Source organism: Terrapene carolina, unplaced genomic scaffold (assembly GCF_002925995.2).
Source record: "Terrapene carolina triunguis isolate 2854851 unplaced genomic scaffold, T_m_triunguis-2.0 Scaffold193, whole genome shotgun sequence".
NCBI classification, from domain to species: domain Eukaryota; kingdom Metazoa; phylum Chordata; order Testudines; family Emydidae; genus Terrapene; species Terrapene triunguis.
Genome location: NW_020664544.1, coordinates 5,959,661 through 5,987,543, shown reverse-complemented (window position 1 = coordinate 5,987,543; position 27,883 = coordinate 5,959,661). Strand labels below are relative to the sequence as shown.

General features: G+C 45.3%; 2 protein-coding genes across 4 annotated transcripts; one reads left to right on the top strand and one right to left on the bottom strand.

Annotated features, from left to right (window-relative positions):
• The first annotated feature begins 4,695 nt into the window (after positions 1-4,695).
• SNF8 (SNF8 subunit of ESCRT-II) lies at positions 4,696-14,976 on the top strand. Of its 2 annotated transcripts, none has more exons than XM_024203733.1 (8): positions 4,696-4,807; positions 5,674-5,724; positions 9,027-9,165; positions 9,780-9,884; positions 12,136-12,208; positions 13,548-13,689; positions 13,955-14,029; positions 14,730-14,976. In XM_024203733.1, the coding sequence occupies exons 1-8, from the start codon at positions 4,754-4,756 to the stop codon at positions 14,865-14,867; spliced, it is 777 nt and encodes a 258-aa protein (XP_024059501.1). In that variant the 5' UTR covers positions 4,696-4,753; the 3' UTR covers positions 14,868-14,976. The 2 variants fall into 2 exon arrangements, with proteins under 2 accessions (XP_024059501.1, XP_024059502.1); XM_024203734.2 differs by lacking the exon at positions 4,696-4,807 and adding an exon at positions 5,967-6,021 and having other exon boundaries at positions 5,675-5,724.
• Positions 14,977-15,523: 547 nt separating this feature from the next.
• Positions 15,524-25,625, bottom strand: UBE2Z (ubiquitin conjugating enzyme E2 Z). Of its 2 annotated transcripts, XM_024203759.2 has the most exons (6): positions 25,535-25,625; positions 23,586-23,773; positions 22,079-22,190; positions 21,071-21,183; positions 20,288-20,378; positions 15,524-17,908 (listed from the first exon to the last, which is right to left on the bottom strand). In XM_024203759.2, exons 1-6 carry the CDS (start codon positions 25,598-25,600, stop codon positions 17,738-17,740), a joined length of 741 nt encoding a protein of 246 aa, XP_024059527.1. In that variant the 5' UTR covers positions 25,601-25,625; the 3' UTR covers positions 15,524-17,737. The 2 variants fall into 2 exon arrangements, with proteins under 2 accessions (XP_024059527.1, XP_024059526.1); XM_024203758.2 differs by lacking the exon at positions 25,535-25,625 and having other exon boundaries at positions 23,586-24,014.
• Between the last annotated feature and the right edge of the window lie 2,258 nt (positions 25,626-27,883).

Below are 27,883 nucleotides of genomic sequence, written 5' to 3'. Positions count from 1 at the left end.
AGGATAGAACAAGAAGCAATGGGCTTAAACTGCAGCAAGGGAGGTCTAGGTTGGACATTAGGAAAAAGTTCCTAACTGTCAGGGTGGTTAAACACTGGAATAAATTGCCTAGGGAGGTTGTGGAATCTCCATCTCTGGAGATATTTCAGAGTAGGTTAGATAAATGTCTATCAGGGATGGTCTAGACAGTATTTGGTCCTGCCATGTGGGCAGGGGACTGGACTCGATGACCTCTCGAGGTCCCTTCCAGTCCTAGAATCTATGAAGCTATGAATCTATGAAAACCCTTTGCCAAATACCGTATACCAATATAGCTGTACCAGCAATCCTAGGGTAGACTTGGCCTGAGGTTAATGACGGCATCTCATGAATTTGGACCCATAATACAGCCTCATCTAAGAAATGTGAAGGGCACGTTGTTAAGATACCACCGTGTCAGACTCATCTGCTGGATGATGCCTGGCCTGGGTAAAAGGATTGCAACCCATTTCACTGTGGACACGCGTCCATGCCATTTAACCCCCCCCCAAAAAAAAGTCACAGCGTTCATTGTCACCTCTGCAGGCAGACGCAGCAGCAAGGCCAAGGACTGAATGGAACCGGAGCTGCCCTATCAGTCCTAGAGAGGTTTGCTACAGCTCAGGATTGAGACACATTGGCAGAAGGTGCAAACGTGTCCAGCTACTTTGCATGCTATTCCTCCTCCATGGCTAATTGGAGGACTTCAGTCTCCAGGGCTAGGATTGACTTCCTGGTTATCTTCTTGGGGCATGCACTACTCTGGTCCCTCTGGGGCCAGCTCCGCAATTTTGATTTGTCCCAAGGAATCAGCTGACCTCTGCTTCATTTTGGTCCATCCCCTCTTTTGAGGGGGAGCCATCAATTTTGTCTGCAGATGGGCCCATTCAGAAGCCATCCCACCACCTGCTGGAGATCAAAGGGGATGGCACATTTCACCAGCACGACAGTCAACATTGTGCCTTTTAAATGCAATTTAAAAAAAAAAAAGCAAAATTGTCTTTTACATGGATTTTTAATAATATTTGGACAAGACAATCCTAGAAAGGACCAAGAGTTCTTTTAACTCTTGCTAGCATGGTGGTAAGTGGAGTTTGTCTATAGACAGGGAATGTTTTATTTTTGACCCATGGTACAATTACCAAAAACTTCATTAAGAATTGAGATTGCCCAGTTGTATCTTGTGCCCTACCAGAATGTCAAAAGTGGCTACACTGAAACCTCTGAAAACCAGGAAATACAAATTTAAAATAATGCCACACCCTGCAACGCAATCTTAACTCTGCCGTCTTTGAGCGATGCCCTAATATGCCAATAACATGCACACTAGGATTCTACCATCATAGATGCTACAGGACACTTTGGGAACAGAGCACATTAGTACTACAGGACAGAGTCTAATGCATTAAGACCTTTAAAAATCTGGAACTTTGGGTTTTTTTATATAGATCATCTATATATAGCTTGAATGTTAAGACAGTTAAAAGCAGAAGTTCCATAAAGCGCTTTTGTGTGTGTGTTTTAACTAAACAAGAGCCCTGGAGATAAGGCGGGATTCATTTAATGCATGACTTCATTGAGGGTTCATGAACAAGTATCGGGGGGCTGCAACCATCTTGCACCCAGCCAATGTTGCTGAAAGATAAGGGGGGTCTGGGTAGATCAGAGGGAAGTCCTGGTATGGAAAAGGTGGTGGACCACTGATTTAATGTATGAAGTTGGCTAAGCTCTGGTTCAAGATTTAGCAGGAAGGGACTCTCCCAGCAAATTACATGACTATCTCCACGGGGCTTAAATCATTTCTGAGTTTCACTCACAGCAAGGGCGGGGTGAAGCCGAAATGTAAATGTGACATGAGCAATGTACTTTATAATGAAAGACCACTGAGAGATCTGATCTTCTCTGACTCCGATCCCTGCCTTCTTCTATCATTATTTGTAATTGAATAACACATGCAGGGTCTGGGGAATAAGGGCAAGCCAGTACTCATGGTTTATCAAGGACTGACCCCCTCGTGAAGTAGGTGTGAGGGGAATCTGTTTTAGATGCTGGGGTGCAGAGCGTGCAGTCACTTGGCATTTGGGGGCGGGAAGGGCCAAGGAATCATCAGCCTTTGGGGTGCAAGGTTCTATCATTCCAGAAGACAGGAACACAAAAGTGGTAAAGGCAGGCCACACAGGGTATGTCTACACTGCAATGTAAGCCCGGGGTTCAAACTCAGGCTCAAGCCTATCCCACTTCCATCTACATGCAAATCACGCTAACCCAGGGCTTGGTCCCAGCACCTCATGGCATGGAGGGTCCAAGCCTGAGTCAAGCCAGGACCCAGGGTTCAAGCCCTATTGTTACGCAGTGCAGATGCAGCCCCACTAGACTTGTGATCTGGGACCCTGCCAACAGTATCCCACAATCCCATGGGCCAACTTTCTTTGTCATCTGAATAGTCAAGTTTGGTGGACAGTTAAGTTTTCCCACACTTCACCATGAACAAAGGGCTACAGAAGATGCCTGTCACATTTTGGGAGGATGCTATGAAGTCTGGGTTATGGGAGGTCAGACTTGGGCCTGCATAATGCAATGTAGACACTGGAGCCCCAGGTTGGGAATCCAGCATTCAACAACTCCTAGCCTAGGGTTACAAATGAGTGTAGAAGCTCAAGCTCTAGGTTAGCAAACCCAGGGTCTGCTAACTTGAGTTCTACTAACCCCGAGCTTACATTTACTCCTAGCAGAATTCTGCACCACTGCACATGAGCAGAATTCATGTCCCCTGCACATTTCTTTGCTTCCCCGCAGAAAAATGACTTTCTGACAGGGAAGCAAAGAAGAGTCACGCACTACTCCCTAGCAGTGCAGGTACATCATTTCAGGCATCTGGAGCAGCCAGTGGAGAGGTAAGTCACTGAGGGGCTGGGGACACCCCAGCCAGTGGCTCCTACCCTGAGCCAGGATCAGCTGCTAGTCCCGGCTGGGCTGGAGGCAGGAGAGGACGGGACTTCCTCTTCCCCTGCAAGGAGTGGCTGTGGCTGTGTCAGCCCCCCCCCCCCAAAAAAAACCCTCCCCCAGCTGCAGGAAGTTTAGCATTCTCCCCTGCTTCCCGCCCCCATTGCTCCACAGTTGTGGGGGGAGGGGTCACTGTACAGGGAACTGCTCCCCCATCCACTCAACCCCAGTGCATCTCGGACCTCCCATATCCAGACACACCTACCAAGCCTCACGCAGTACATCCAGAACCCCCCTAGCCCTTCAGACCTGAACCCCACCCCACTGAACCTCAATCCTTGCATCTGGAGCTGCCCTTCACCCAGACCCCCTGCCTCCGGATCCCCACCCCTGCACCCCCACTGAGCTCCCTACAGTCAAACCCCCACCCTGATGCCCCACCCTGAGCCCCCACATCCAGACCCCCATGTCATTGACCCCCAAGTAGCTGCACCCAGCCCCCCACCCCACCAATCCCCACTCTCCCAGCACTCAGAGCCCTTGCTGAGACCCCCATACCCAGACCCCACTGCTGAGTCCCAACTACCTTCACCTGGAAGCCCCTATAGAGTCCCATTGCCCCTGCACCTGGAACCCCACCCAACGAGCCTCTGTGCCTCCAGATCCCCCCACACCTCGACTCCCCACTGAGCTGCCTGCACCCAGATTGTCCCTCACAGAACCCTCTCACCCCACACCTGGATCCCCCCACTCTGATCCCCTCCACACTTGGATCCTGCCTGGTTGAGCCTGCCTGCCCCACACCTGGTGTGCTTGGCACAGAGGGGCAGGGCCCCAGGGTGTTTCTGGGGCAGGCCCAGGCCTTGTACTGTGTCAAGGTCGGGTGCAGCCTCACTGCTGAGTCTGTGTCCCGGGGGGGGGGGCCCTACAGGATGACCTCCCACCTTCATACAGCCTGTGGCCTGTGCTTCCCCACTGCCATGCTGGAGCCACTGCATTTATTTATTGACAAATAAAACTTGCAGAATTTTAAAATATTGTGTGCAGCATTTTTAATATTTTGGCGCAGAATTTTTAATATTTTGGTGCAGAATGCCCTCAGGGTACATTGCAGAGTAGACAGACCCATAGAGTTTGTGGGAAGGCAGGGGGTACAGTGAACCCTTCAGGGCTGAGGTCAGGGGAAGGAAGGAATCCGAGAACTGCAGGGGGCAAGTGGGACTCAACCTCCTCTGCTGATTATTTCAAGGGTGCCAGTGGAATTGGTCTCCCAGGAATTGGGGGCGTTAGCCCCCAGATTTTGGAGGGGATGGTAGCAGGATTTCCCCCCCTCCCCCCGCTCAGGAGTTTGGTAGGAGGGGAGATTAGACTCCAACACCCAAGATCTTGGTAGGAAGTTGACCCCCAACATTGGGGGGGGTACAAATTGGTATGAGCCCCTCCTCCAGGATTTGGGGTGGTATGAGCCCCTCCTCCAGGACTTGGGGTGGTATGAGCCCCTCCTCCAGGATTTGGGGGTACAAGGGGGTATTAGCCCCCCCCAGGATTTTTGGTAGCAGGGGGATTAGCCCCACCCCTAGAATCTCGGTGGGGGGGGAAGGGGAATCAACCCCCTCCTGCGAGAAGGCGCAGGCGCATTGGCTGGGGCGAGTTAGCCCCACCCCTTTAGAATGGGGGAGCGGGAGGGAAGAAGCCACTTCCGGTCGCAGAGAGATGACGTCGCCCCGAGGCATTTCCGGTTCGGGAGCCCCCAGAGCGTGTCCCGGGAGCCGGGCGGTTCCCCGCCGCCGGGATGCACCGGCGGGGGGTGGGAGCGGGCGCCATCGCCAAGAGGAAGCTGGCGGAGGTGAGAGCCGGGGCCGCGGCCCCCCCCTTCAGCCCGACCCCAGATCCCGGGGGGGGCCGAGACACCCCCCCGCACCCACATCCTCGGCAGGGGCTGAGACTCCCCCCCACCGGGGGTCGCCCCAGATCCAGGGGGGCCGAGTCCCTCCTGAGCCTCCCCCACCCTCTCTTATCCCGGACCCTGCGGGGGCCGAGTCCCATTCCTCCCCCATCCTGCGGAGGCTGAGATCCACCCCCCCTCCAGATAGAGGGGTGCCAAGTCCGCCCCTGCACCCACATTCTCGGGGGGCTGAACAACCCCCCCATCCCAGCCGCCTTGCCCTGGACCTTGGAGGTGCTGAGTTCCCCCCCCTTCCCTAGTTAAAGGGGGTGCTGAGTTCCCCCCCCTTCCCTAGTTAAAGGGGGTGCTGAGTCCCATTCCTCCCACTCCAGCCTGGAGAGGCTGAGCCCTTTTTCCCTCAAGCAAGGGGGTCTGAATTCTCCAGACCCTTGGGGTGTTGAGAGTCTGTAGCCCCCTGCCCTAAATTCAGCTGGGTCTGAGTACCCCTTTTGACAATTTAAACTCCACTGGTGTCGTCCTCCCTCCTCCCCCAGCAACTTCGAAACTACTGGTTCTTTTCTCCAAAGCAACTGGTTGTAGGACACCCCTGTCACCCAAACCAGGAGTATCCTCTCCCTTGAAGATAAAGGGTTGGTGGGTGGGGCGCAAGTCAGGGATGGGTTTTCTAGTTTAAAATGCAGATGTACTGCAGAAATGGTGGTGGCACTGGTGGGGGACCCTGCAGAGGAGAAGTGGTCCCAGCCCATGTGGGACCTCTGAAAAATGTAAATAAAATGATTAGGGGGAATTTTTTTTTAATCTCCTAGGCCAAATACAAGGAGCGAGGGACGGTTCTGGCTGAAGACCAACTGGCTCAGGTGAGACAGGTTGAATGTGTAAGGACTATTGCTGGTATGCGGTGGACTTGAAAGTTGGAGGGATGTGAGGTTTTTGCAGCATGCTCTGAAACTGGAGCTGTCCACCTATTTATTATTGTGGCTTGATGCGGTGATGTTGGTGGGAAAAACAAGAGTACTGCACCTGTTAGTTTTACCTGATTTTAGGCTGGAAATCTGGAAGTCGTGGGTGACTGTGAATCCTCTTCCCACTTACGTTTTAGGGCCCTTCTTCACAACAAGAACTTTGCTTAGAACTTCTTCTTCAGTGTGCACCAGGTAGGCTTTCCAGATCTCCGCCCCCACCCCCCAAAACAACCTCAACAGTCTCTTTTCAGTTGGCTTTCCATCCCTTATCTTGCCTCCTGTGCAAGGTTGGTATTTTTCTGGGAAAAAACTAGTTTAGGGCAGGATGCAAGTAAATACCAGCTTAATCCCAGTTTAAACTGTGAAGTGGGGAAAAATAATTGCTCCACTGTCCAGCAAGCCCAGAACGAACCTTTTCAAACTTTGGATACATCCATTCAAAAGCTCAGTCGATCCACTACATCAGAGTTGGTCCATTACAGAACACTGCATGACCAAATGGACCTGAACTAGTAGGCTGCAAATCTGCATGCTTCTGCTTGCTTAATGCCTTAAGCCTACAACTCTGCATTATTGGCGTTTTCATATAATCGAGTGTCTTTGACTTTTGTTTATGTAATACTGAAATGAGTCATTACATATATAGCTTCCTTGAGGAAACTACTGAACCAAAATGTACACAGACATTCTGTTGTTCAGTATTTCACCGCGGCAGTTTTACTTCCTATTTGTACGACCTTAAATTAATCTATGCATCAACTGTCTTATGTAACCACAATTTGAATATGTAATGAAAACTAAGTATAATATGGTGTGCGTTAATGAAACAGTTTCTAAAATAGAAAATGCCTTAAACTGGGACTAATTAGTTTTTTCGGGGACAGTAAAAAAATATGATTTTACCTGGTGAAAACTGCCCCTGGTAAATGCCACGCCATCCCTGCTCTATTGTGGACTACTCCATTATTTATGCCTGATTGTTTAAATATATATTTAAACAAACAAAGGATTCTGACTTCTCATTATGTTTCTCCTGTGAGCAGTCTTCTCTTGTCATATCCTCCATCTAAGATCCCTATGGTAATTGTCTTCTTATTTTTTAAACGGCACCAGAGGCAATCCTGGAAATTACAGCCCGGTAAACCTAACTTTAATACCAGGAAAATTGGTTGAAACTGTAGTAAAGAACAGAATGATCAGACACATAGATAAACACAATATGTTGGAGAAGAATCAATGTGGCTTTGGCAATCATGCCTCGCCAATCTATTAGAATTCTTTGAGGGTGTCGTCAACCCTGTGGACGAAGATATTCCAGTGGATATAGTATACTTGGACTTTTAGAAAGCCTTTGAAGTCTCTCACCAAAGGCTCTTAAGCAAAGTAAGGAGTCCTGGGATAAGAGGGAAGGTGCTCTCATGGATCAGTAACTGGTTAAAAGATAGGAAACAAAGGGTAGGAATAAATGGTCAGTTTTCACAGTGGAGCAGTAAATAGTGGGAGTCCCCTAAGGATCTGTACTTGGACCAAGGCTATTCAACATATTCATAAGTGATCTGGAAAAAGGGGTAAACAGTGAGGTAGCAAAATTTGCAGACAGTACAAAATTACTCAAATAGTTCTATCCAAAGCTGACTGCAAAGAGTTACAAAGGGATCTCACAAAACTGTCCGACTGGGCAACAAAATGACAGGTGAAATTCAATGTTGATAAATGCAAAGTAATGCACCTTGGAAAACATAATCCCAACTATACATACAAAATGTTGGGGTCTAAATTAGCTGTTACCACTCAAGAAAGAGATCTTGGAGTCATTGTGGATAGTTCTCTGAAGATATCTGCTCAAATGTGCAGTTACAGTCCGAAAAAGTTAAGTGTTAGGAAAGGGACAGATAAGGCAGAAAATATCAAATGCCACTATCTAAATGCATGGTATGCCCACACCTTGAAAACAGCATGCCGTTCTGGTTATCCCATCTCAAAAAAGATATATTAGAATTGGAAAAAGTATAGAGAAAGGGCAACAGAAATGCTATGGGGTATGGAACAGCTTCCATACGAGGAGACATTAAAAACATTGGGACTGTTCATCTAAGGGCTGGTCTATACTTGGCCGCTAGTTCGGCGGCTGGGGATCGAACTTCCGGGTTCGACTTATCGCGTCTGGTCTGGACGCAATAAATCGAACCAGGAAGTGCTCGCCGTCGACTGCGGTACTCCATCTCAACGAGAGGAGTACCGCGGAGTCGACGGGGGAGCCTGCCTGCCCCGTGTGGACCGCGTCTGAACTGCGGTAAGTTCGAAGTAAGGTATGTCGACTTCAGCTACGTTATTCACGTAGCTGAAGTTGCGTACCTTACTTCGACTTGGGGGGTTAGTGTAGACCAGGCCTTAGAAAAGAGATGATCAAGGAGGAATACAACAGAGCAGTGGTTCTCAGACTTTTGTACTGGTGACCCCTTTCACATACCAAGCCTCTGAGTGCGACCCCCCCCCCCTTATAAATGAAAAACACTTGTTAATATATTTAACACCATTATAAATGCTGGAGGCAAAGCGGGGGTTGGGGTGGAGGCTGACAGCTCGCGACCCCCCGTGTAATAACCTCATGACCCCTTGAGAGGTCCCGACCCCCAGTTTGAGAACCCCTGCGATAGAGGTCTATAAAATCATGAATGGGCTGTAGAAAGTGAATAGGGAAGTGTTATTTATCCCTTCACATAACACAAGAACCAGGAGTCTCCCGATGAAATTAATAGGCAGCAGGTTTAAAATAAACACAAGGAAGCACTTCACACAATGCACCATCAGCCTGTGGAACTCATTGCTGGAGGATGTTGTGAAGGTCAAAAATATAAACTGGATTCAAAAAAGAATTAAGACTCCATGCTCTGGGTGTTCCTAAACCTCTGACTGCCAGAAGCTGGGAGTGAATGACAGGAGATGAGTCACCTGATTATTCCCGTTCTGTCATTCCCTCTGAAGCATCTGGCACTGGCCTTTGTTGGAAGACAGGCTACTGGGCTAGATGGACCATTGGTCTCACCCAGTATGGCCGTTCTTGTCTGTGTAGGTTAGACAGGGACCTTGTCATGTTTTGTACCAGTGCCATGCTGTACTTTTCTAAAGCCATACTGTTTTATATAATGTTATAAAGCAAGCGTTCAGTCATAGATGCTTCCCCTCTTCACTCACAGATGTCTAAGCAACTGGACATGTTTAAGACCAACTTAGAAGAGTTTGCCAGCAAACACAAGCAAGAGATTCGTAAAAATCCCCAGTTTCGGGTCCAGTTCCAGGACATGTGTGCAACCATCGGAGTGGATCCATTGGCATGTAAGGAATATATGCTGGAGAGGTTTAATACTGAATGTCGTGATTGAGTTTGGAGACCAATTGTATTGTCTTTGCTCGGGAAAATCTCTCATTGAAGTTGATAGGAGCGGTGCTGAGTAAAGATGGTGGGATTTGGTTCTTTGGGCCTGTAAACTGATGGGCTGTTTTGCCAGCCTGGGAAGGGAAGCAAGCACCAGGCCTAAGTCCTTTTAAGGCCTTTCCTTTAGGCCATGTTTTATTTGAACAAAAAAGACATGAACAACCCCAAATAAAGCAACTCAGCTGACAAATCTGACTTCCTCTGGCTGACAGACTGGAGCCTAAGAGGACACATCCTTATACATCTTGCCTACCCTGTGATAGGAAGAGCTTCCTTAACTCCTGGGCTGCTGCATCACCTTATCACAGGGCCCAATCCTGCAAACTCTACAGAGTACAGTGCTTGTGATTGAGAGTAGCCCTACTGCCATCAGTAAGGCTCAGATCCTCCAAGGTACTTAGGAGCCTAAATGCCTTGGAGGATCTTGGCCAAAGTGCTTGCAGGATTAGGCTGTTAATGAAGAAGAATAGCTTTGACGCTTAATCTAATTCTCCCCCCCACCCTTCCTTTGCAGCTGGTAAAGGATTCTGGTCAGAGATGCTGGGAGTTGGAGACTTCTACTATGAGCTGGGTGTTCAGATTATTGAAGTTTGTCTGGCTCTGAAACACAGAAATGGAGGTGAGAACTCTACATGTTTGCCTCTTGAGCACAGGAGCAAATACTGGCTTCTGCTGGTTGTATGTTACAGGTGCTTCTGGAAACTGAGCCATGCTTGGTAAGATGCTCAGTGTGTGGCGTACTGTATCGGGTTTCAAAAAGTGCTGAGAAAATGGTTTTGGCTTTGTCTCCGTCTCCGCTCCAATAGAAAAGGGTGGTTTAGTTTTTACAGCGAGGTAGCTAACACACACAGCTTTTGTTTTTTCTTAAAAAAACCGTTGGAGGAAGGGTGAAAAAAAATAAAAAATAAAAAAAAAAAAAAAAGTGTTTTTTCCTCAAAAAGCATTTTATTAAAAAAAAAAATCTAAAGATAGGTTTAATTAAGATACATTATAGCTCAAAGATATCTCATCATGGAATAGGGATTATAAATTCTAATTCTGTAGTATGAGAATATATTCACGTAATGTTTAAGAAAAGTTTTGTAAATGAGTTCAAATAGTTCATGGATTAGGGACCCAATTTTATGGGGTTCCAGGGATTTCTGTATAGATTATTTAGGTTAATCTTTCTATCTACCCAATGGGACTCAGTGCTCAGTCTAAAAGATATTATTAGAGATGCTTAGTTTTGCAGTTCTCAAACTGTGGATTTGTGGCTCCAGAGAGATAACATGCTTAACAGCAAAAATGTTTTTAAATAAATAAATAGAGGTGAGAAATAACAGACCTCAACTCTATTGTCCCTCTGCAAATTTGTGTATACAGAGTCAATCCCTTACCTCTCTACAAGTGCAAAGTTTCAAAAAGTTCAATGAATAGAAGATTGTTGGGGGTGGAATAGATCTGGACAAGGAGAAGAAGTCTGGAGATAAATGTGAGACGCGAGGGACATGTGCTTTTTTGTTAAAATATTATATGTTTGCTGTTGAAGAAAAAAATCCAGAATACTTACTGTTGTTTTAGTTAAATAAAACAATTTAAACTTCTGTCTGGTGATGTTCTCCTCCTAATACAGCATGGCAAGAAAATCCTCCAAATATTAACCTGTTGAATTGGAGATAGTTCACCTCCCAATGACTTCATAAATATCTGCTTCAATTACCTTTGGTAAATGAAATAACCAAACAATCATTCATTTTCTGATATAGCTGTAAAACTAATCTGAAACGCTTTCAAAATAAATCACTGTTTAAAAATAGATAATGTGTACCTTCTAAAAATGAAACCTACGTCTATCTCTGAGTTGTGATGAATATGTATTAAGGTAATAACCAACAAGAATGCACTTTTATGTAGAAAACCGTGATTAAATCGAATCTTCTCGAGTAGTGATTTAAATCAAATCCACCCTGCTTGGCGGCAAGGCTCTGTAGCTTTTTGCTCGGTGAGCTGAATTGTGGGTGGGAGGGGATAGTGTTGATGTTGCCTAGCTACAGCGCAGTAAAAGCTACCTGCATGCAGTCACCGATAAGATTTTATAGTGAAATAGCTAATGTGTGTTAGTTATTACAATGTAAACTTCCCACACCTTTTTTTTTTAAGCAGCAAAGACACTGCTTAACAATGCCATAAAATGTTAGGTGAGCCTGTAGCAGTACCTCAAGTTCATAGCAAGGATTGGAGGATTAGTAATTGATTTTTATTTTTTTTAAACTATACATAGAGACACACGGGGTGGGGGGGGGGGGAATGAATTTCTAGCCCACTATTGCTAAATAATTTGACACAACTCTTATTTTAAAGAACTGACCTGATATCCTGTGAAGTAAAAGTAATAAATAAGGGCCTGATTTAGAAATGCTTACTCTAGATGTCAAAAGTAACTTATTATGCAAGCATTTATTGTAAGGTAACGTCATGTGTATGGCATCTGCTGTTAGTTTGTACTGCAATAGCGGCTAGCGGCCCCAGTTTTGGACCAGAACTCCATGGTGGTAGGTGCTGAACAAACAGAACAAAAAGACAGTCCTTGCCCCCAAGGAGCTAACAGTCCATTTTTAATGAATTAAATGTGCCTGATCCATTAATGGGAGAAAACAGCAACTAACTCCACCGTACTCTCAATCTGGGACTAGAAATGTTTAGACATTTAATATCCTACCTAAAGCTGGGAAATCGAATACAGTGAAAAACAGATTAAAATGACTACGTAAATGAAAGGAACATGTAAGATAATGGCGAATGTGAAAAGGAAATTCAAGTGATCTATAATGCTAGCAGAGGAACCTTTGCTCTGTATTAACATCTCCTCCCTCATTTGTTCTCTCTAGGTCTCATAACCCTGGAGGAACTTCATCAGCAAGTGCTAAAGGGAAGAGGGAAGTTTGCCCAGGATGTCAGCCAGTGAGTATCTGCTTGAACTGTGTTATAATCAAGGGGAACCTGAAAACAGCATGAATAAAAAGTGACCGTTAATATAGACAGGCACCTGAAGGTTCCGTTGCTGCTAATAGGACCCCAGATAGCTCCATAATTATAAGTCTCTCAGTAGTGAGTCCATAATTAAGGTTGCAAGCAATGCCCTATTATTAAACAATGCCTGCTGGAGGAGCCCAGCACAATTCCTGCCCTCTTCCCTCCTCTCAGGATTACATTATACAAAATATTTTTCGGATAGCTTAGATACTCAGTTAATAAGAATCCATATTTGTGGATAACAGGTGCAGATCATACATTAAGACAAATTACACTAAAGTCCCACAAGTGAAACATTAGCTAAGTCTGTATTGCAATGTAAACAGTCTGTACTTGCATCGAGAAGAACTGACAGCAGACTTAAGTTTTTTTTTTTTTTTTTTTTTTTATTTTTGACTTTACATTGCATGTACATTGAGTTACTTAAGAGGACTGCTAAGATAAGGAAATCTGTATTTAGTATAAAGAACAGGAGTACTTGTGGCACCTTAGAGACTAACAAATTTATTTGAGCATACGCGTTCATGGGCTTACAGACTAACACGGCTGCTACTCTGAAACCTGTATTTAGTATGTTAAGTGTAACCTCTTATGAAAATTAGATTCATACTTTTGCCACAGATTCACTTGAACAGTGAAAATAGACTGAGTTTCACTTTCTTCTCCTGCATTAGCAAGGTGTTACTATGTACCAGTCCCCAACCTGCTAGAGAGTATTACTTGAACAAATAACAGTTTCTACTGAACTTTCATTATTTCAACTTTCTTCTGCTTGGAGACCTTTCTGTTGATAGGGTTTGCAAAAGGTTGTCTTACAGGATCTGAATTTTGGGCCTGACATTGTCTTTTGAATCTTTTATTTTGGCAATTTATATAAGTCCTGTGAACTCAAACTCTGAGTGTTCTAGACAGTTGTGGAATGAGTTCACTCAAACAGTTTTAGTGACCCTCTCGTGATCCTGTTGGAATCAGAGCACACCTTAAGATTGCTTGCCTTCCTTCCATTTTTCAGTTGCTGTTGCCTCTTGGTAAGTATGAATGAAGAATTAAACAACTAGCAGCTGACTTTTCAGAGATGCTTAGCATGAGAAGAAATTACTGTAGCCACTTAACGTGCAGGGTTGGCCTCTGCATTTCATTTCAGACCTTAACTTTGCCACTTGTACAGCTGTTGTCCCTTATTTACTACATCACTTAGTGTCCGGTTCAACTGAAGAGCAAAAGCTTTTCTTTTGAAGTCTTATATTCACTCCCACCGCCTCTTCAGGGACGATCTCCTCCGAGCTATCAAGAAGCTGAAAGTTCTGGGCAGTGGCTTTGGGATTATTCCTGTCGGAGGAACATATCTGATCCAGTCTGTACCAGCTGAACTGAACATGGATCACACAGTGGTTTTGCAGCTGGCCGAGGTATTGTGGCAAGAGATTCTTTAGTATAAGCTACCCGTAAGGGGCCCTAGGGTACCCTTGAGACACTAGGGCAGGCTCCATGGATAAGGAATAGATGGTATGAAGAGTGTAAATTCTAATATGAGCAAGAACCTAAGGTCTCAGCTTGTAAAGATATGAACATGGACTCTGATATTAAGTCCTGCTCATTAGCAGCTAGTAAGGAGCTTTAACTGTGCACTGAAATCATTGTCCTACAAAACACATTTTTCTTCCCTTATTTCAGAAAAAGGGGTATGTAACTGTCAGCGAGATCAAGTCCAGTTTAAAGTGGGAGATGGAACGTGCCAAGCATGTGCTGGTATGTATGTAGACCTCGTGTGGTATGCTTGTTTGGTTGGATTAAATGCCATTGTAGTAGGATTATGGTTACATTTACACTACCAGATCCACCATAAATGGTAGGAAACAGTTTAATCCCATCTAGTCTGCAAGACTGAACCAGGGAGAAAGTAAATGGGTTCTTCACCCTGTAGGTCTTAATGGCAGGTCCATACCTTTTATTGGTGCTGCTGTGAACTATGTACACACTTCACTCCTGCCACCCTCATTTCTTGCCGTGGGATTGGGGCTGCACCTTCCTTAGTTCTGTAAAATTTACTCACCAGCTCTGGCTTTGCTTCCATGGTTGTAGAATACACATTGAACATAAAATCTTCACTTTTACTGCATTGGGTGGGGACAGATGGAGAGAATGGAGGTAGCTGTAGTGAAGTGATTCTGCAGTCAGTATAGCCACTTGCCCTTTAAATATTTGTAGCGGGTGAGAACACTTCCAGTCGCGGAGGTGGTGAGATCACAGTTGTCCGAACTACAAGCAGCTAGACTGAGTGGGGCAAAGGAAGCCCAGTCTAGTGCTAACTTGAGTCACGGGACTCTTCCTTCTCCTGCCTGTAGAAGAGCTGGAATGCAGAAGTGGTTCTGGCACACTTGCATGCGCCCTTTTTTGCGGATCCTTGTTTTCTCCATTCAGCTTCTGAGACCTTGGTCTGTTTTGACAGGAACACCTGCTGAAGGAAGGCATGGCCTGGCTTGACACACAAGCTCCAGGGGAATCTCAGTACTGGCTGCCTGCTCTCTTTACAGAACTTTACTCTCAGGAAATCACTCCAGAGGAAGCAAAGGAGGCAATACCCTGACTGTTAAGAGGAAAACACTGAGCTGTGTGCACCTGTACATATTCTCCCTTTGCTGTTATATTACTTGAAGTAGGACATTTAACTTTAAATAAAGTTGTTTAAAAAAGTCCATTTAATTGGTCAAAATTATACATGCTTAACTTTAGATTTCCTTCAACTTGTACCAATCAGCAACCTTTACCATCAGTGTGATCTAAAGGGCTACTGTTCTAAATTAGAACACTGGAGTGATTCTACCTCCTTAAAGGGTAAATTCCACTCAAAGGGTACGTCTACACTTACCTCCAGGTCCGGAGGTAGGCAATCGATGTTCTGGGATCGATTTATCGCGTCTTGTCTAGACGCGATAAATCGATCCCGGAAGTGCTCGCTGTTGATGCTGGTACTCCAGCATCAACAGGGGAGCCTGCCTGCAGCGTCTGGACCCGCGGTAAGTTTGGACTAAGGTACTTCGAATTCAGCTACGTTAATAACGTAGCTGAATTTACGTACCTTAGTCCGAAGTGGGGGGTTAGTGTGGACCAGGCCAAAGCTTTTATCAGCTGTGGAGACTAACTGTCCCCACCAGCATCCCTGCTCTGCTGAAGTGTTTTAGGAAGCTACTGTAAGCTCAAGTCACTTCCCCATGAAAAATACAATAGTCTAGATTCTGCCAAAACAAACTTTATTGCACAAAAAAAATCTTATGTACAATTGTATATAAACAAGGTGTTTTATAGTGACTCTTGTGCATATATTTTCAAATCATTAGGTCTAAAATTCTGTCACTAAACCATGTCTGCCTAGAGCAGTCATTGAGGATTGTCACTTTGAAATGGAAACATTCAGAAACAGCAGGACGGGTAACAGCGCTATAAAACTAATACGTTTACAGCCACATGCTTAGGTGAATGGTGTCCACAGTAAGGCATTGTGTGTGTGTGGATGGTAATGCCACATGCACCACATACATATTTCTGAACCAGATCTGCCTTATGAAGGCATTAGAGGCCCAGCTCTAACCCATTTTAAAGTGGGGACACTATTGATTTATGGAGACAGTGAAATTTACAATGGGATTAAACAGGCATCACAGTAGCACAGCTCATGACTTCTCATACTGATATGCCTCCATGAAACCTTATCAAGGAATAAACTGCTGTATTTACTTCCTATGTGAGTTTCCCTTCAGAGAAGATAGGGTTCTATTCTAACCCATACCAATGACAGACCCAAGGTGAGATTTTGTTTGAGGGGAGGAAAAAAAAATTGAGTTGTTAAATGGCACCTTGAATTCAGGAATGTTTCCATCTTTCAACTTCTCAAGGCTACTTAAGCAGCAGGAGGCAGGCTTCTGAAAATTTACAATAGTTGATATTCTACATAAACAATCTGTATTGAAAAGAATTCACCAACACATGGGACATTGAAAACAACTGCAATTTGATCTACAAAAAGACAATTTTTTTTAGAACAAAGTTACCTGGCCTGGAGCGTCTTTCCATGCCACATTAAATCGGAGAAAGGATTACAGCAAAGGAATTATTGGGGGAGGGGGGAAAGGTTGATGCACCATAGTATGTGCTCAACTTTTAATCAATGCTCTTGTAAAACAAGATTAAGCCCTTCATCTGGGGAGCATTTTACCACCCAGTTTGGTGGTAACAAAATAAAATCAATCAGGCCTATTTATCTGCCTGCTTGACCTGGGTATGTTTCATCTCCACACCCCTTACTTTAAATACATCCTTGATGTAATGGCACGCGCAGCCAGACGACACCTGCCCAAGAGGTATGAATTGCTCAAAATGAGACTCTGCTGTTAGAACGATCAAAGCTTTAAGAATTAGTTTTACCACTGGCCAAGTTTGGCCAGGGAATGTTCTGCTGCTATTGACATTCGCTCCTCCCCTTCTCTGTAGAACTCCATCAGAAGATGGCTTCCTGCTTATAAATGTCCCTTATCCTAGCATTGAATTTGTCCTGGATCAAAATATTAGCAGAAAAAGAAAAAAAAAAACACTGACTTCAGGGGCTGAAAGCAAACAGCACTTCCATTTAGAAGAGCCAAAGTAGAACATGTCAACTCCAATCAAGATCATAAAAAAAACCCAAAACCAAACCTCTGTGTGTGTGTGTGTGTGTGGGGGGGGTGTTAAAAGAACGAGTGATTTTCTCTCCGATGTTTCCAAGGTAAAAGCATCTGCTCTTGATTTATAAGCTTTTACGGCTTGCATCCATTTCTCCCCCCGCTTCCCCTCTTCCCCCTAAAGTCCAGCCAGCAAAAGCCACCCAGGGACTGGATGAAGCTTTCAAAAAGAAGCCTAGACTCCACCCTGTTTATCTTTGGTCTGTCTAGAAGAGACATCAGCGGGTAGATGGGCATATGCAGAGCACCTGTGCCCCACCTCTCCCCAGACAGAAGTTAACCCTGGGCAAGCAGCAAGTGGGCCCCTTAGTATTATGGACTCCACTCAAGTGCTCCTACAGCTCTGGTCCTTGGGAATTCAGCATGGCCAGAGGGAAGGGCACATACTGGCTATTTAAGAACAGAAAAGCTGTAAAACGGACTTGCATTCTACATCTCATTGTTTTAATCCAATAAAGAAAAAAAAAAGCCACCCAGTGTAGGTGTTTTCAAAATAACCTGATGCCACATGCTCCAGCTTTCTAGCATAGGAAGTACCTTTTAGAGTAGCCTGTCACAAGCTTGGCTTTGTCTACCATGAAGTCCTCTTGTTTGGTATCCACCAGAGCATTAAAGGAGACAGAAGACCTCTTCCAGCTCTAGCCACTCTGGGATTGGCTTGGTTCTCAAGTCTGTCGGGTAATTCTAGAGTTCGAAGACAGAACCATCCCCAGGATTGGGTTTCTCACTTAGAGAGAGACCTCTAAGCCTTGGAGCTCCCTTGAGTGTCCGTCTCTGTCTCCGAGGAGCTGCTGTCAGAGTCTATTTCTACATTCTCCTGCTGGTGTTTCTCTTGCACCTTCAGCCGAATACCTTGCAAACGGATTAATAGGGACTGATAGTCAAAGTGGCCTCGTTTCTCACCAAAAGGATCCTGGGGGGAAAACATGTAAGATTTAGAGACACACTTGTACGGTGCCAAAGTACATCACACTCTATGCGGCATCTATGAAATACACCCACCGCAAGGGCAGGCAACAGCAACTGAGCAGACAACTGCATGGCAAGGAGAGACATTTTGGCCAAAGACACTGGTTAAACCTCTCTTTGCCAAGCGTGTTAGGGGTTTGTCAGTGTCAATGCAGAGCATATGGGACCTTGGCTCTTTTAAACGCTCATCTGAAAAACCCAGGCAAAATAAACTTGAGGGAACTTAGTTTACCTTCCACAGCCAGATGAAGGGTTGAGTGGACACTAGTTGCATTTGAACCAGAGTTTCAAAGAACTGATGAATTGGTCTCAGGCAGGAGGGAGTGACAGTCTCAGTAGGAAAGACTACAGACTTAGTTACTAACACCTCGCATAGAGGCTTTATAAAGGAAGGCAAGTATCATTATCCCCATTTTACAGATGGAGTAACTGAGGCACACAAGTGACCAGACTTGCCTACAGTCACTCACAGCAGCAGACAGGCAAGAGAGATTTAGCTCCTACTCTCACACCCTGACAGGACCACATTGGCAGAGCGATTGGGAGGAAGCTTGCACTGCCCATGCTGTACCTGCTCTGGGATCAATAGGATGACGTTAGACTCCAAAACTGAAAAGCCAACTTCTTTCCCAAACACTATGCTTATGTGGGGAAGCTGACGACGACACTGACCCCAACATTTTGGAATGGCTTCGTTTTCACACAGTTCATTCTTTTATCTACGGTTCATCTAATGAAGTGTCTATGCTACAATTTAGGACGGTTGGGGACAGGAACACAGCAATCGCTACCACTGTAAGACCAGCACTGTGTGTGTACAGCGCCTAGCACAATGGGGTTCCTGGGTGCTACAATGATAAATTGAAACTCTGCTCCTTGCAGCTGCAGCAGTTATGACCGTAGAATGTGATCGGTGCCATTCCCGAATAACCCCGCAAGTCATGTGGTTTTTACATGACAGCCTCTAGTCGCTGTACTAAAGATTCCAACTGATGTGAGTCAGACAGTGTTGCCTGGTGGCACTATTCAGTCCAAACACAAGCGGTCTGCTTTTGTCAAGCATTGCGGGTGCTCTAATTTTATGGATTACGGGGCTGTTTGTTGACAATAAAGGGCATGGGCAGATATTAGGTTGTAAAATTATCACCATTGATGAAAGAGGGAGGTGGTTATCTTTTAATGAGCAGATGGGAGATGGCTGATTAGAAGCTTCTTCTGTTCTATTCATACCGAAATATCTTAGCAATCAGCAGTAGGGGAAAAAAAACAAAAAACAAACACACAAAAAAACGGTTTTTTTCTGATGAGTGGCTCAGGAGCAGTGCTAGGAAAAGCCCAGTGGCTTGTACTGGGTCAGCGAAATCAATGGAAATTGAAGGCACTCGGCACCTCAAGGCCTCAGCAAAGCATCTTTGATTCCTCACTTAGGCTACCGCAGATAAAAATTACAAGAGTTACCAGCTGGTTCTCAGGATTGGAGAGCGGGAAGAAACCTCTCCCCCACTTCTCCGGATTGTATTGCATAATTACTAAGTAACATAGCGATGGGGCCCTTAAGAAGAGATTAGCAGCATCGCAGGAGTTTTAGGATTTCCTCTAAAGCACCCAAAATAGCCAGGGCCAGCAGAAAAAATACCAGCTAGCTAAACCTTTGATAGGGACATAGGAACTGCCCTACTGGAATCACACCATTGTCCAAGCGGTGGTGGTAATTTCCTATTCTCTTAGCAGGAGTCAGAGGATAGACCAGTGGTTCTCAACCTATTTATCATTGTCGGCCACATATGTGGCCCACAATGTGTTATGTGGGCCGCATCCAGTACTACCTGTATGGCCCTGATCCACATGAAGAGGAAATACAAGCATATTTAAGCCGGTGTATTCTGCCCCCCCCTTTCTGGCTTTCGGAGGAAACTTTCAAAGGAAGTACAATTGGCACCAACAGAGAGAGAATTAAGCAGACACTTAGTACAGTGTTTTTCCCCCTAACACAAACAACAATAGGAATTTCTCCTAGCCTTATTTCATGGCAGATGCGAAATCAAAGCACATGTCTGGAGAGAATTTAAGAAATTCTACCCTTCAACGAACTCCCATTCTCCTCCCTCCTAAATTAGCCATGTCTAGAGGCAAGCTGATTACCTCCTTCAGCCAAGGTAGCCAGGATAAAAAAAGAGCTGTGGCCCCATCTCAGCAAGCAGACATCAATTTACACCACATAGCTGGCATATCACCACTTTCATTTCTTACAACCTAACAGGTCATTAAACTGTGCCCTTCTAATGAAGCCGTAGCATGGAAAGGAGGGTTGTCAGCTGCTTACCTGCATGGTCTGTCCTTGGAGGTGAAGCCTCTCTTTGCACGCACCCTCGTAGAAGTCAAAGTATTCCATGAAAGACTTCTCCATAACACCCCTGGAACGCCACAAAAGAGCACATGGTCAATGCAGGATGAGCGAGCATTTAAGCAATGGACTCATCGCCTCGTGGCCACATGAGACTCCATTCAGTTAAGCAAACCTGTCATTCATCTAATCCACAACACTCCTTAAAATGCCTTAAACATTTACGAGGATGATCCAAGCGTTCAAAAAAAAAATCTGCCCTGGCAACTGAGGCAACCATTCCGCTGCTCAGCGGAACCTCAGCCACATGGGGTTTGCATTAACTTGTGTCACTACCCTGACTGAATCACACCATACAGGAACAAGAGTGTGCAGGAGAGGCGGTCATATAGCAACTGGATGTATAGTGAGACAAAAGCAGGGCAGGGAACAAGTATAGGGGCTGTATAAATATTATATTGGATACACATCAGGAACAATTAGCCATCCACCTGTGCAAGACAGGGACACATCATCCCCCTTTACAATATGGGAACAGGAACAGGGGTTTAGTGGTGCCCACGGTGACTCAGCTAGGACTGGAACTCAGGAGTTCAGAAACACCCAGAGAAGAGTTCCAACGTATGATACTGCCCCTTCAACAGAGATCCAGCCCCTAACAGCGACTCAGCAAGTGAACATGAAGCATATAGAAGCGCCCAGTTAAAGCAGACCCTGACTGTTCAGAGCAAGGTGGGGCCACTCCTTATCCCCATTACCTACCGTAAAGGCTCAGGACAGGGACACTTTCCTTCCAGCATGTCGCACACAGCTACTCGGATGGTCTCATGCCGAATGCACTCGTTATAGTTCTTACTATCCCCAGGGTGCCTCTCCTGTAAACGTAAATTGCTCCACTGAGTCCAGTGTGGTGTGAATGGCTATTATCCCTTCCCCTCGGGCCAGAAGGATTTCACACTCCCCAGCGAACTCTCCACAGATCTGCCTGCTCCAAGTACAGTGATCTAGTTTATGCTGAAAAGCTGGTAAGAGATTCCACAGGATTCGGGTAGCTGAGGAGATGGATCAACTCAGCTAAAGCCAGCACAACACTCTCTCTCCGGGACTGAAGGACAGGATAACCTGAGCAGTTTGGTTCACGTATGACATAATACCTCCCAGGGAAGCCATTTACTTTCAGCAGAGATTGACAGAACTAGAAAAAGCCCCTGCAGATATAGTCAGTTTCCTGTACGTTTCCAGTTAATTCCACTACCTTACTTATAATGTCAGTTAAAATGGGATCCGTGGCATTGGCTCTGTGGCACGAGTGCCAACACTTTTTTAACCCATGCTCTGTGTATTTAAGCCAGGTGACCATTAGCACTGACAGGATATTCCACCATAAAAATCTCAAAAGGAATTACAAACATTTGAGCTCTTCTGCAAGTCAGGTAGTATCATATCCATTTTATATGTGGGGTAACTTGGGGCTTGGCGCAGTTAACAGATTTACTCAAGGTCACAGCAACTCAGCAGCAAAGAATGAAACAGAAAGTAGGAATCTCCCCGTTCTCGAACTACTACACAACACTCCCTTTTGCCCAGAAGTATACACTTCAGCTACCATCGCTGGTATCTAACACCAAAGACTTGCATAGCCTCGGGATGACTAATTGTCTCTCTGCAAAAGGGAATTCACAGTTGGAGTGGGGGAGCCGGGGGGAGAAAACACAGGAGTCAAGTCATTTCAGAACTGGAGTAAACCGTGCTCAGAATCAGAGCTATTACCTGCTCAAAGCCAGGTTCGTTGTGATAGGGGTTCTCAGTCATCAGAGACTGTATGGAGATGAGGACTGAAGAGATACTCTGTGCTGGGCTCCAAGCAGGACCAGTCCAAGTGCTGAAACATCATAAACACAGGAACGTATTTAAACACAAGACCTACAATATGACTCAGTGACCTCCCCTTTCACCATTACCAAGTCAACAAACCCCAGTTTAGGAAATCAGAAAAAGCTAAGCGGGGACTACCCAGAAGGGGAAGTGGACAAGAAAAACAGGGAGCCCAAAAGAGCCCCCAATGATCTGCAGTGTTTAGAAGCTTTTATGGGTGAAGTTAGTGTTAGAGTTAGAATACTCAGGCAGACTTCCCCATTGCGGTAGAAGTTGGGGTTAAACCTCACTGTGTTATTCCACATGCAGAGGGACATTGCTAGAAAAAAAAAAAAAAAGATTCTGCATTGGCCACCCTTAACCCTTTTGCTATAGATCCTTTCCCCCCCACTGGAATGGCAGCATTTCAAAAGAGGGATGCACCTGGCACATAAGATACTTTCTAAACCCTTTCATTTTTACTGCTCCCTTTGCCTCCACCTGCCTTTCAGTTTGATGCATGTCCCAAGAGCTTGAGGTGGTCAAGTGCCTCCCGCTTCAAACCCACCCCCTCCCTTCACATCAATCATCTTCCTTCCTTAAACCGTTGTTCTGTGTTTGCTCTAATTTAGACCCCAACCCTGAGAGACAATGAGCATCTGCAGCTTGCACGGGCGTCACGCCCAGCTGTGCTCAAGATCATGCCCTTACATTGTTAACATGTCAGGGACGGGATGATGTGTTTGCAGGATTGGGACCATCAATACATGTTCTTTAAGCACAGTAGTCCAATTGAAGCTAATGGGATTGCTCACATGCTTAAAATTAAGCATCTGCAGAATTGGAGCCTAAGTTTGTGAAACCACTGTTTGAATAGGCAGTGCTCTAGTGGGGACTTAAAATAATTATACTACTCATGGTTTTGCGCCAAGCACAGGCGGAAGCAGAGAAGCAGTTAAACAGCTTTCCAGGGAGTTCTTAGTGGCTTTTTTTTTTAAATTTCTATTTTCTTTTTAAAAACCACACACACACGGGAAATTAAAACCACAAAAAAAAATCTACATTCAAACAACAATAAGGGTCAGCCTTCAAACCACAAAAGCAGAAGAAATGCAAAGTTCAGGCCAAAACTCTATGGTGGGACTGGGAGATGAGATGAGTGCTGTGCTACTTAGGCACAATGGCGTGAGAGAACAGAATTTCAGTCCTGGCTTTTGTAGGTTCAAAGAAAGTCAGAGTCGTATTTTACTACATTTTGGCAGCTTTAAGGCCTCCATTGTACAAGTGACTTCATGCAGGATCTGTGCAGGCAGATGTCACTGCAGGATTGGGACCTAAATATGCAGAGGGGGACACATACTGCAGAGAACTGCCTGCAGCAAACTCCTGGCTTCCCCTTGAAACAGCTGAAGTCTCCTCTTACCCTAGAATACTCAGGCAGACTTTCCCATTGCGGTAGAAGTTGGGGTTAAACCTCACTGTGTTATTCCCTGTTGTCATCAGTTTGACCCTTGGTGGGTGGATGGGATAATCTGGAGGACAGCGAAACAGGAACAAGAAGAAACCCCCTTCATAAGGCGTGTCAAATGGGCCTGTGATCAATGCATGAATCTGCAAAACAAAAGCCCATCTTGCGCACCACTTCAAAATTGCGCAGCACGGTGAAATTCTCAACAAAACCGAACAAGTGCAAGAAATCCCGACACAGAGCTCACGAACAGGCTTCTCCCACAAGCACGTCATACACGGTCCACTCTTTCCCCTCCCTGCCAGACTCACTCATACCCTGAGCCACTGCCGCACATTTCTTTGCCACACCTGTGCGCGATGCGTGCCTACGTAGCCTTTTTTTACAAAGGGGCCGCGGCAGCCGCACGCCTCGCACACTTGCACATACATCCACTCCCTGTCTGCACAGCCAAACGCAGAGTAAACAGTACTTCATCGGAAGAGCTCGACTTTTCAAAAGTTAAAAGGATTTAAAAAACAAAAAACAATTAACAAGAAAAAATAATATTCACCGCCTATTTCCATCCCCAACGCTTTATTTTCCAACTTCTGAATTTCCGCCAGCAAGAGGATTTTGCTTGGTTTGAAGATACTGCACTGATTTGTACTTAAACGGATCACTAACTTTCCTCAGCCAGGACCTATGGTTAGGAGCACATTCTCTCCTCACCGTAAAGTTACCTCTGAAAATCCTGATCACATACAGGTGAAACTACTCCCCCGGGGCTATTAGTTGAGCAAGATTATTTCCTTCCGTGCTTTTTCAAATGTGATCACTTGATCAATTTTAAATGCTTTTTAACTCCTCATAATTTGCAAGAAGATGCCAATACTAAGACGCTTTAGGACATGGTCAATGATATAATGCATTGTTGGAAAACGTGTGTGTATTTTCAGCTTCCAGCATCAAGTTGGGCCAAAGTTATGATTAAAATACTGAGTATATACTCAGAATATGGAGTATTCTTGTATATAGGAATTCTCTCAAAGAACTATTCCCTTGCAGTATCTTAAAACCCAAAGGCCTCAATTCAGTAAAGGGTTAGTGCTGGTGGAACCTGGAAGTGGAAACTTGGTTGGAGAGGTGGGAAAAGCTTGCAGCAACAGGAAAAGAGGCGGCAACTTCTTCTCCACTACGAGCCTCCCAGGAAACTAGTGCAGCCCAAAGAGTGGATGTCACACGGAGGCTGGGAGATGCACTGCATCAAATGCATCTTGTCAGCAGCCATTGTCTGCAAGCTTACTAGGGTATCCTGACTGCAGTGTGACACTTAGCAGAAACTACATGGATAGGCTTCTCCCAAAAACACCTCCACTGGGGCACAGTTATGCAGGCTAGCACAGGGAGTGCAAGTTACATCTCTCTGCATCAGCTTGGGTGTGAAGCATGGCCAATAGGGTCACTAATCTGAAGTTTCTGATGCCACCTGACTACCACATTTACCATCCCCAGCTTCCCATATCCAATAGCTCACAGTGGAGTCAGCTGTTCCTCAAACATTTCCACTGATCGTTTTCAAGCGTTGGCAGCACGAAACCAGCAGGATTGGTGCTTTACCAAGTCACATGGCCATGGAGGCTCTACTGGATTTATCTGCAGAGCCACAGTTTATCACTTCACAAAGCCAGCTTCCTCGAAAGCCTCTTCCAGTTTTAAACACAGCCCCTTCCCACTGTCCCCAGGAAAATGTAAGCTACTTTATTCTTTTACAACCTTTTGAGGATGCTCTATGAGACTCTTATCCCCACCCCACCCCTCCAAAGATGATACGGACAAGCCTTATATGGACTAAATCTTAAAGTAGCCAGCAAAACAAGATACACAGAAGGGGAGAGTTGGATCAGTTCTGGATATTCACTTACCTTAGTCATATCATGGGGATCAGGCACAACAAACATTCCAGGGGGTGGTTCCTTATAAATGGACATGATATCCCTGAACAAAGAAAACAGGAATTAGCCATTTTCTCCCTCAGGGTCCAGCCCAATCCAAGGAGCAGAACAGAGAGAGAGAGAGAGACACACACACAGACAGAGTGCAAAGGGGTGTATTTTAAGAAGTAAACCTGTTACTTTGAAAGCATTTATTTTTTTATTTTGTTGCTGCTTCATTGTTTTCTGGCTAAGCTGTTCCTGCTTATCCAGAAGAAGAGCTGTAGGAGATAAGGAGTGCACACTCTCTCAAAATATATAACAAAAGAGAGATGGAATCAGATATGACTCATTGCGAGTTGGGGACACATAGCAGCACTCCACCTCTAACAGTGAAAGAGCTCCTCCCAGTGTTGACCTGAGTTGCACACAGCCACAAAAGGATTTTCAAAAAGCCTTCCTGTTTGTAAAGAAAATTGAGCTGAGCCTGAAGTTTCAGCAGTATGACTAAGCAGATGAAACTTCTGAAGTGACAGGAGAACCTCATTTTCTTACAAAGTATTATTAAGTTAGTGCTTTCATCCATTTGGACTGGAAACATAGTTTGTACCATCTTATGGTGAAGTTATAGGAGTTTTGTAAGCGGCAGCAGAACAAGGATATGCAATCATTTGGCAAGCAGTGATATTTGTGATGAGGGAAGAGGAAGAATCTATTGACATAACGCCAGTATTTATAACAAAACAACAACATATTGTTTTAAAGTTTATCAACATGCCAGACCTAATGTGAGCAATCCTTTTACATGCAGCCTCCAATACTGCAGTTAGACAAGGAGCAGCTGAATTGATCAATTAGCACCACTCAGGCAAATGAAAGAATAGGGTGATGGGTGGGCCAGTCATGAACACCTTATAAAATTCAATCTAGGAACACAAAAAAGAAACCCATTCCCCTACTGATCTAACTCCTAATTTGCAGATGCACAGAGACATTGGGTTTCAGATCACTCATTGGCAGACAGCCGACACAATAGATTAAGTAGAGGCAGTTTTGGTCAGGTGAGGCATCATTAGGGTGACCAGATGTCCCGATTTTGTAGGGACAGTCCTGATTTTTGGGTCTTTTTCTTATATAGGCTCCTATTACCCCCCCACCCCCTGTCCCGATTTTTCACACTTGCTGTCTGGTCGCCCTAGGCATCATCTTGTATTGAATGCACAGGACAGAATCAGGAGATCAGAACGCTACTCTTGTCTCTGACACAGCTTCACTGTTAACCTCGGAGAAGTCACTTTGCCTCCCTAGTATGCACCTGTAAAAATGCAGTTGTGAGGCTGAATTCAATGTATGGGCTTTGAGATCCTTGCATGGAAGGGGCAAAATATATGCTCTGTTGAGTTGTATGAAGTCATATTTTCCTAGCCACTGGTAGCAGCAAGAATGGTTTAACCAGGTGGGGACACAGGGGGAATTTTCTGTTAATTCCCCCTTTAAAATGATAAACGAAATAGACGGTGGCAGTTTTAGCAAGAAGCTGCTGACCTGTATGAATTGCCAAATTTCAGTGGTGGATAATTTATTCTGTCTACTACATTTCCCTGGAAGTTTCACGTGCCCATGGGATGCTTCATTTCCTGTGCTGTACAGCATTGCGGCACATGGAGAACAGCGATCACATTCCACCTGAGAAGCGGATACACGATCTTACATTTATACAGCCTGCAAATCGCTTTGGGATCCTTCTGGCGGAAAAGTGCTTTATAAATACAAGTGGCATTAGCATGCTGGCTCTAGAGCAGCAGCAGTCAGCGGAGAGTAAACTGGGTCAACAAAACCAGAGGGAATCTAAAGGATTTTGATGCCCAGAACGTTCTCCTAACACTGGGGAAGCCTACTAAAACCTAGGGATCTGCAGATACCTCTGGGGACAAGACCAAAGGGGTGATGAGTGAGGTAGCCCCACACTCCACTGTGGAAAGCTATAAGTGCTGGAGCATGAAGACATGCATCCAGTACCCTAGGATATATAGGTGCCTCAATAGGTGGCTTCAGGCCATAGAGTAGAACAACATGGAAGAGTTCGTCCTGTTCCTAGCACAAATGCGGATGACATCCATGTGGTATAGGCTATCCAGGTGGTTAGGGCCCACTCCACATACACAGGCAGACGGGACAGTGTGCGTTGGTAATGCACAGACCAAAACCCTAGGCTCAAAGAGTAAGAAGCTGGAAGAGATCACGAGGGGTCAGGAAAGGATTTGTATTCATTTTAGAGGGAGGGGGGGAGGCCCCAAGCACAGATAACCGGCTCTTTTCGGGGGTGGGGGGGGAATAGGG

Coding starts and splice junctions, on each gene's coding strand:
- SNF8 (XM_024203733.1), top strand. CDS start 4,754: ATGCACCGGCGGGGGGTGGGAGCGGGCGCCATCGCCAAGAGGAAGCTG. Junction 9,166..9,779: donor CGGAGTGGATCCATTGGCAT/GTAAGGAATATA, acceptor CTTCCTTTGCAG/CTGGTAAAGGATTCTGGTCA. Junction 14,030..14,729: donor AACGTGCCAAGCATGTGCTG/GTATGTATGTAG, acceptor CTGTTTTGACAG/GAACACCTGCTGAAGGAAGG.
- UBE2Z (XM_024203758.2), bottom strand. CDS start 23,905: ATGACGTGCTTGTGGGAGAAGCCTGTTCGTGAGCTCTGTGTCGGGATT. Junction 20,379..21,070: donor CCCTGTCCTGAGCCTTTACG/GTAGGTAATGGG, acceptor GTGGCGTTCCAG/GGGTGTTATGGAGAAGTCTT. Junction 17,909..20,287: donor TCCAAGGACAGACCATGCAG/GTAAGCAGCTGA, acceptor TTTTCCCCCCAG/GATCCTTTTGGTGAGAAACG.